The sequence below is a fragment of the Etheostoma spectabile genome, chromosome 10 (genome assembly GCF_008692095.1).
Source record: "Etheostoma spectabile isolate EspeVRDwgs_2016 chromosome 10, UIUC_Espe_1.0, whole genome shotgun sequence".
Lineage (NCBI taxonomy): Eukaryota > Metazoa > Chordata > Actinopteri > Perciformes > Percidae > Etheostoma > Etheostoma spectabile.
Genome location: NC_045742.1, coordinates 1,904,988 through 1,913,938, shown reverse-complemented (window position 1 = coordinate 1,913,938; position 8,951 = coordinate 1,904,988). Strand labels below are relative to the sequence as shown.

Sequence of the window (8,951 nt, the reverse complement as noted above, 5' to 3'; positions counted from 1 at the left end):
CCCCCCCCCCCCCCCCCGTCTCTCTCCAGGAGGCCGAGGCTCTAGCGAAGAAAGCGCAGCAGTAGCATCTTAACACCGTTTCTACCTGAGACCTAAATCCAGATCTGGACCCGGTCGGACCTGGAACTAAGCCAGGATATTTAAAAAAAAAAAAGCGACATTTCACGTGGCTATTAAATATGTGGATGGTTTTGGGTATGTTTTTTTATTATTCTATGTTCAGCTGTGCCTTGTCAGCCGTAGTGAAAGGAGGTGCCAAAGCAGAGCATTATGGGTATCTACAACCCGCTCTGTCGCCTCTCATTAACCTCAGCCTGCTAAGCCTATTGGCTTAATGACATGTCAATCAACCATTAGCATGAACATGTAGCTTCCTTTTTTTGTAATTGAGAACACATCATCAGACACGACAAATTGTAAGCACTTTGAAAAATTGTAACACATTCATTGTTTATGGATTCATATTTTGGCCAACAGAACATTATTCATAAAAGTCATTTCATTAGAAGTGACCTGCAGCACCTTCTCTAAAAGTAATCCATTACAATCCTGTTCTCCTTGTTCTTATATATTGTAATAGTTTTGACAAACTTTTTTCTACGAGATGATAAATGTTTAAAATAATAACACATGCCAGAATTACAAGTGTGCAAACATAGAGCGATGTAAAATATTGAGTGTTTTTTTTATTTGCTATTTTGGGTTTTAGGGGAGTTGGATCGCTGTTTCGTTTCGCTATAAGCATCCTGTTTCACAATGTAATGGTGGTAATCCCCGTCTTACATCAAAAAAAAATAAAACTGCAAATAAAACTGCAAGCCTGACTCTCAGTACTCCTTGGTGGTTGTCATGAAATACATTTTCAAAAAGGTAATAAGGTAAATGTACTTTTATTGTCACATACAGTGCATGTAGGGAAATTCATTCTCTGCATTTTACCCATCCCTCAAGGCAGCAGTGGGCAGCCAATCACAGCGCCCGGGGACCGACTCCAGATCTGAGCTACTGCCTTGATCACGGGCACCGACCGGAGAACCTAGTCCATGTTTTTGGATTAGCTCGACTTAAAGGAACGGGCGATCCCATTGGCTTAAACGTAGAAGCATTGTAGAAAAAGTAGGATTTGTTTTGAAGAAGTCATCGGAGGTCACTCAGTTACTGATCTGCAACGTTCTGCAGATAGGGGTGGCAGTAGTCCGTAGGGAGTTGGGTCCGGGATCTAGAGGGTTGCTGGTTCAAGTCCCCATAGGGACCAAAGTATGGCTCCTGGGCGCCAAACCCCCAAGTGCTCGGGCTGCTGTTCCATGCCCAGCCCCCTCACTCTGACACGTCTTCATTAGTGCATGCATAGATATTTCACTGTAATTCAGGCCTGTAAACTTTGTAATTTATAGGTATAATTATTATTATTAGATATTCCACAGAATCTAACCCACCCACTCAAAGTGCTTCTCTGTGTGTTCTGGACTTTTGACTGTTCTTGAGAATTTTCCCACTATGTTATTTGTATTTTCTACTCTACAATGTTTCAGAGGCAAACATTGGACTTTTTTGCTTCATTAAAACCTGATAAACCTATAAGATATTAAAGAATAAAATTGCCGGACAAGGCGTACACTTTCCCAGCTCCCTCTGGATCCAGCACCTATAGCACAGGTTATTAAAGATTCAACCAGTGGTCCCTGGGGGGGGGGGGGGGGGGGGGGGGGGGGTAAAGATTACATCAACCTTGATCAATACACCGATTCAATCCTCAACAATCCAATATTATCCATACAAAGTAAATTATCGATACATGTTGGCATCTTTAAGATGAGCTTTTATTTTGAAATTTCTGTTTTATATTTCTTCTTTTTATGAAACAGTCAGTTTTGTTTTTAGGAAATGTAATGACATTGTCAAATCCTATTTCAGTTGCTTTTTGTTAACATATAAAAATGGGTTTTGATGTGTGAAAAAGGCTCATGTATCATCTTGAATTTCATATTGTATCGTGGCAGACTTTGCGACTAGATGTGATAGTCTTTGATTTTAGATATCGTAATATTCTAACATGCCAAGTGTCTTTTCCTGGTTTTACAGACAAGTGATGTCATTTCCTGAACCTTTAACCTAATCCAAGTCATGAAATCATTTCTGGAGAATATTAATCAACAATCTCATTGTGTAAATAACATTTTGTTAAAGCACCAATAGTCAACCCTACAATATCGCCACAATATTGACATTTAGGTATTTGGTCAAGAGTATCGTGATATTTGATTTTCTCTATATTGCCCAGCCCTATCAGTAAATATTAACACATTGCCAAGATAATAGATATATTTTATGGTGATAAAATGTGTGATGTTCAACCTATGGCTTCCCAATGTTGTCATGTGTGTGGTGGAGACTTTTTTGTCATGTTTCAGAGGGAGTCGTTCCACCAAACACTGATTTCTCATGTGATCAGATGAGAAAACACGGCTTACATGAATTTCAAAACTCTACGCGAAAATGATTTATTATATACATTCAGGAATTCATTTGTCTGCCATGTTAACCTGAAAATACAAATACAAAAGCATTCAAATCATAAACATTATGAAACAAATTATGAAACACAATGACTGTGCTTTAACATCAACATCCTCGAGTCAAATTAAATTTGTTTTTCTATATTAATGTTCTTTTTAATTTCCCAAAATAACATGACGGATTCCACACAGCGCTCTTTGGCAAGTCCATATCTCTACTTTCATTAATTATGGGGCGTCTTATAGCATTTGAAAACAAATTAAAGTGTTTTTGAAACAGTATTGAGTAAAAGTTGACATACTTTCCTTTAATTTTAGTCAAAATAATTCCTAATTTCTACTTTCCTAACTCAAACATTAGGTACAATTTCCTATAAATGAGCTTTATTGACCATAAATCCCAAAATAACTGTAAAACTAAAGTTAATAAGTTAGTGTTACGTAGTGTTAAAAGTTAAAGAAAAGTGACAAACATTGAAAAAAAAATGTAAAAGCATCGATAAACATTGTCAACAAAAGTGTTGATTTTCAATTTTGACGGGAAGACAACACAAGGGTTAAAGATGGATGAGACTATAGTGTTGGTCTAGACAGTTGTGCTGTTAGTTTTGTGTAGTTGTGCTGTTAGTTTTGTGTAGTTGTGCTGTTAGTTTTGTGTAGTTGTGCTGTTAGTTTTGTGTAGTTGTGATGTTAGTTTTGTGTAGTTGTGATGTTAGTTTTGTGTAGTTGTGCTGTTAGTTTTGTGTAGTTTGATGTTAGTTTTGTGTAGTTGTGATGTTAGTTTTGTGTAGTTGTGCTGTTAGTTTTGTGTAGTTGTGCTGTTAGTTTTGTGTAGTTGTGCTGTTAGTTTTGTGTAGTTGTGATGTTAGTTTGTGTGTTGTTGTAGTTGGTGTGTAGTTGTGGTTTTTGGTAGTTGTGCTGGTGGAGTTTGTGTAGTGTGCGGTTAGTTTTGTGTAGTTGTGATGTTAGTTTTGTGTAGTTGTGCTGTTAGTTTTGTGTAGTTGTGATGTTAGTTTTGTGTAGTGCTGTATTTGTTAGGTTGTGTGTAGGTGTGCTGTTAGTGTTTGTGTAGTTGTGATGTTAGTTTGTTGTGTGTTTGTGTTAGTTTGTGTGTAGTTGTGCTGTAGTTTTGTGTAGTTGTGATGGTAGTTTTGTTGTTGTATGTGTGTTAGTTTTGTGTAGTTTGGCTGCTAGTTTGTGTAGTTTTGTGCTAGTTGTGTAGTTGTGTGTGGTTTGTGTAGTTTATGTTGAGTTGTGTGTAGTTGTTGCGTGTTAGGTTTGTGTAGTTGTGCTGTTAGTTTTGTGTAGGTTGTTGTTAGTTTTGTGTTTGTTGTGTGTTAGTTTGTGTGTTGTGTTAGGTTTTGTGTAGTGTTGTGATGGTTAGTGTGTGTGTTTGATGTTAGTTTGTGTAGTTGTGATTTAGTGTTGTGTAGTTGTGCTGTTAGTTTTTGGTAGTTGTGCTGTTGTTTTGGTGTTTGCTGCTAGTTTGGTAGTTTGTGTGTAGTTTTTGTTGTAGTTTGTGATGTTAGTTTGGTGTAGTTGTGATGTAGTTTGTTGTGTGTGGTTAGTTTTGGTTGTTGTGTGTTAGTTTGGTGTAGTTGTTGCTGTAGTTTTTGTGTAGTTGTGATGTTAGTTTGTGTAGTTTGCTGCTAGTTTTGTGTAGTTGGGATGTTAGTGTTTATTGGTGTAGTTTGCTGTAGTTGTCTGTTAGTTTTGTGTAGTTGTGTGATGTTAGTTTTGTGTAGTTTGTGCTGTTAGTTTTGTGTTAGTTGTGCTTGTTTTGTGTGAGTGTGCTGTTAGTTTTGTTAGTTGTGATGTTGTTTTGTGTGTTGTGCTGGTGAGTTTTTGTGTAGTTGCTGCTAGTTTTGTAGTTTTGCTGCTAGTTTGTGTAGTTGTGCTGTTAGTTTGTGTGGAGTTTGATGTTAGTTTTTAGTGTGATGTTGTTTTGTTGTGATTGTGTGTTAGTTTTGTGTTAGTTGTGATGTTGTATTTGTGCAGTTTTGATGTTAGTTTTGTGTCGTTGTGCTATTGTTGTTTTGTGTAGTTGTGTGTTAGTGTTTGTTGTAGAGTTGTGATGTTAGTTTTGTGTAGGTTGTATTGTGTTTGTGGGTGTAGTTTGTGTAGTTTTGATGTTAGTTGTGTGTGTAGTTTTGTGTAGTTTGTGTAGTTTTGTGTAGTTGTGCTGTTAGTTTATGTGTAGTTGGAGTCTTGTTAGTTTTGTGTAGTTGTGCTGTTAGTTTGGTGTGTAGTTGTTCTTGATCGTGTTGTGGTTTGTGATTGTGTCGTGTTTCTGTGGTAGTTTGATTGTAGTTTGTGTGTAGTTTCGTGTTGAGTTTGTGGATGGTTAGTTGATGGTAGGCTTTTGCTTGTAGTTGGTGTAGTGCGGTTAGTTGTTGTGTAGGTTTGCTTTAGTTTTGTGTAAGTTTGAGTTCTTAGTTTTGTGTAGGTGGATTATTAGTCTTATTTGTGTAGTGTTGCTTGTAGTTTGTGTAGTTTGCTGCTAGTTTTGTGTAGTTTGCTGCTAGTTTTGTGTAGTTTGCTGCTAGCATACAGCCTGTCCTCTGACTTTCACCCAGGAGAGCAGGGATCGAGTCCCCCGTGTGTCCTCAACCGGCCTGTTGTCCAGACCAAGCGTGTGTTACATGACGCTTTTGGAGACTTTTAGCGTCAACGACAACGACACCTGACCAAGCGTCAGCATTTTACGAGACGGGAGTGAGATTGTGTTGGCAGAGATGGTTTTTTTGTTGCTTTTTAGCTCCATGTTCATCGGGTCCCGGGACACCAGCCTGAGCCTTCATTTCAACAATGAATGAATGAAAAATAGCAATACGTGTTATCAATGCAGCCAATGAGCAGCGGACGGGAGCTGGCTGCAGGTCGACTCAATCCCCATGAACGGACTAGAACTACTAGGGAGTCCGCTTTTGAGACTTTGCTCTAAATTTCGAATTTCGGATTCGGGATTTGGGACAACTGCTAGGATTTCGGGACTGTCTGGAGTTTTTGCGACGTCTGGTCACCCTACAACCATTCAGATTTCTCTTTTGATCCTTCAGAGAGGGCCTGAACCCTGGGTTGGGACAAACTAAATGACCTTACTGTACACCAGTTAGTGCGTAGCATTGTGTAGTTGGAAGCTGGTTCAATGGGAGCTACTCAAAGGGGAAGAAGGAGGTCCTGCATGGTCATTTCTGTTGACTTTCCAAGGAAATTCAAAACAGATCAAGCTTGCCCCTGCCCCCATGTTTCCATAACTGCCATGACTAACTGACTAACTGTCAGAAACCCCCAACCCCCTCCCCCAACCATCTTGTCGGTGATTGGCTGGAGTGTTTTGATGTCCATCCATAGCCTCTAGTGTCTCTTTGACGTTTACGACCCCCGTGTTGTCTCCCGAGACCCGTTTTTTTTACACTGTATTCAGGGGGGCAGGCAGCTAGCGGATCAAGGAGAGATGCGTATGATAATGAAGCCTATGAGACAAAAAAGAACTCAGAGTGCACCTTTAATTACCTTACTGTATATAAAATAGTTCCAACTTAATCAGCTTTCAACTACAAAGTGCTACGTACAAACTGGTGCATGAGAATAAATAATATAATAACAATATCAGTCAAAGGGGCGTTACTTTTGACACGTTCTGTACTTTTACTTAAGTAGTATGTTTAATGCAAGACTTTTACTCATAATGGAGTATTTTTTAGATCTTGTGTGTTACTTCTGCTCCTCAGTTTACAAGGTTTTCTCAGCCTGTGCATGCTGTTCTCTTTTCTCTAAACTGTGATTTTCAGTTGCATTTTAATAAAGGAAGTATGTGGCCAAGGGTGGAGGGGCCAGTTCTCAGTTGCAGAAGTGAAACAAGCCAGTAGAACTTTACAATTACATATGCAGCAACACGGTGCCATTTGCACTTAAGACTGGCAACCATAGGAAGCAAAGACGGGTACAAAGAGAGACCGAAGAAGAAGAAGAGGACAGTCAGTCTGTGCCATGTTGGCTGAAGGTTTTCTCAGAGTGCTGCGTTACAGGGAGGAGAGAAAGTTCGCCACTGCTTCCAAGATTAAGAGATGGCAGACACACACACCTGGTCCGGATCAGTTCAGCTGTGTTGTCTCCGAGTCCATCTCTGCAGACCTACAGACAGATTCAGCTGAAGCAGGTAAAAAGCCTTATTATCATACAAACCATATATTGATAAGTTTAACCATGTGTACTGGTTTCTTAGCTCTAACTGCCCACGGTCTAGTTCACTTGCTTCTCTTAAACCAAGATTTTCTTCCTTTCTCAGATGTAATCTCACTAATGCTTTTGTGCCAAATAGCAAAAATGTCAAACCAAATGAAGTTGAAAACATCCAAATCACCCGTTACTTTCTGTAATCAGGTCCAAACCAGGAAGAACTAGACACCACCCAATTCCAGGGACTGAAAGTGGTCCCTCAAGGTCCTTTAGGCCTCTTGATCCCTGGGTGTCCAGCTGACCCTACAGTTTTCCTCGACAACTGTAGCCTCCTGGACCAGTACCCAGATCTGCAGGTGGCCGACTCAGGCCTCATCTCACACAACCCACCGAGAGCCACCGTCCCCCTGCAGGGTTTTCACACTCAGCCTCTTGCTACAGAAGCCCGCCATCACCCAGAATGGCCAACCCAACAGGGCCCACGAGGCGAGCCTGTCCTATCGATACCAGACCAGGGTTATCTGGTTATGGGGGCCAGTGTGAACAACAGCTTGGATCTACCCGGATCAGGCTTGGAGCCCATGTCTAACTCTGTGCTGAACGGTCTGCTGGAGAAACAGCTGGAGGAGGTGTACATGCAGCATCTGACTGACAACTTGGCTCGATGTAACTCCCACCTGGGGAACAGCCTCCTGCACGGCCTGGTGCCTCCGCCACACGGGCTGGGGCCGGACTCACTGGAGGCCGGTCTGGATCAGGGATCAAGAGGGGACAGCGGAAAGATTAGCTACCTGAGCACCCAGAACTTAGCTCCCTGCTCGTCCAACTTCAGCTCCCCTGTGCTGAGGATTTCAGAGGCTGAAAGTCCTCATATGCAATGAATGCAGTCATGCACACTTCCTGCAAAAGTATTGTGTTCACCTATGTGATACTAACTAAAGGCTTTTTTATGTTGCTTCTGCACTGCAACCTCCAAGTTTACACATGCCCACATGCAACTGAGACATAAAAACAAGTTCAAACAATTCATGTTTTTATGTTTTTATACCTATATCTACTACATGTCTGTGTTTTCTTGCTTGATGAAATGAAGCCTGCTCTCATGCGCCATCTGCTGTTAGCTTTAGGAGCTACACCATCTTGTGTTTACTTGAGAAACATTTGAATTGTTTTTTTATTGATATATAAGTGGGTATGTGTGTAAGGTATTTATAATTTTGAAGCAAATTATAATCCAAGATTATAAACCTATACTGCACATTGAAGTTGCCTTGTAGATAGAGATGTAACATATACATGAATACATCTAGTCTAAATGAAGTAAAATAAGATTCCAATCATGTTTTTTAAGTGATGTGTTGTATATAAGTCTCTTAATAATGTTTAGACATACAGTACATTAATTATATTAAATGGTTAAATTGGGTTGACTTCAATGTGTAAGATAGATTGTCGTTTACTTACTTAAAAAGTATTAACCAAAGGACATGAAGTGGATAATTTCTTTTCAATGGATGACCCCAAACAGACAGACAGTCAGTGTCATTTTTTTTTTGTCTTTTGAGGGATTCCTGTTATGTAAAGGTTAGTCTGTAGAATTTTTAAAATGTATCATAACTACAATTTGAACTTTCAAACTCACACGATGTTCAGGCAGTTGAATTAAACACAGAGATCAGGGACGACTCCTCTGGCAAGGTTAATTTAACAGCTGACATTAGAATTTATACAAGCCTACCAGCACAGTCACATTTTATATTCAATTCAACTTCATTTCAACCAACTTAATGTTAAAAATTCAGTCTTACTGCTCTTATTTCCAAAATTAGGACACCAGCTATCCATGTGTACTGCATTCTCAAGTGCATTAAGAATAGCACAAAGTGTCAGAATTACCTTTAATGTGAGGCAATAGGATAGCCAGCAGTTACCATCCAGCGTTTTTGTGTGAAATTTTGACAACGTCATACCTCACATCCATTGGTGTGTCTGTATGAAACCTGTGAAGGACTAGAGACCTGTACCAGGGTCCAATAGTCCACATCACTGTAATACATGTGTGCATATCACTGTAGCACTCTATAAATACTGTGAATGGTACAGATTATAAAATTAAAATGAATGAAAGTGGACATATCTCACCCTATGAATTCCTGGTAAAATATCCAAGGATGATGATCGTGTGCTTTAATGAGGAGCTGTGCATCTCAACCTGCTGATCAGCTGTCCCAAAGGCATCCCCCCCCCCCCCCC

At 39.9% G+C, this 8,951-nt stretch overlaps 2 protein-coding genes across 2 annotated transcripts in view; both read left to right on the top strand.

Annotated features, from left to right (window-relative positions):
- The window catches only part of sh3bgrl (SH3 domain binding glutamate-rich protein like), a 13,336-nt gene extending 12,511 nt beyond the window's left edge, over positions 1-825 (top strand). The window contains exon 4 of the mRNA XM_032527679.1: positions 30-825. Within this exon, the coding sequence (XP_032383570.1) occupies positions 30-65 (36 nt within the window). The 3' untranslated portion in view covers positions 66-825. The remainder of the gene's footprint in view (positions 1-29) is intronic.
- A 5,559-nt stretch (positions 826-6,384) lies between these two features.
- Positions 6,385-8,123, top strand: si:dkey-237j10.2 (uncharacterized). The gene is made up of 2 exons (XM_032527677.1): positions 6,385-6,678; positions 6,903-8,123. The coding sequence occupies exons 1-2, from the start codon at positions 6,510-6,512 to the stop codon at positions 7,577-7,579; spliced, it is 846 nt and encodes a 281-aa protein (XP_032383568.1). The 5' UTR covers positions 6,385-6,509; the 3' UTR covers positions 7,580-8,123.
- The last annotated feature ends 828 nt before the right edge of the window (positions 8,124-8,951 follow it).

Bases quoted from the DNA above. Each gene is read 5' to 3' on its own strand.
- si:dkey-237j10.2 (XM_032527677.1), top strand. From the start codon at position 6,510: ATGTTGGCTGAAGGTTTTCTCAGAGTGCTGCGTTACAGGGAGGAGAGA. The intron at 6,679-6,902 runs GTAAAAAGCCTT...TTCTGTAATCAG, and splicing joins GACAGATTCAGCTGAAGCAG to GTCCAAACCAGGAAGAACTA.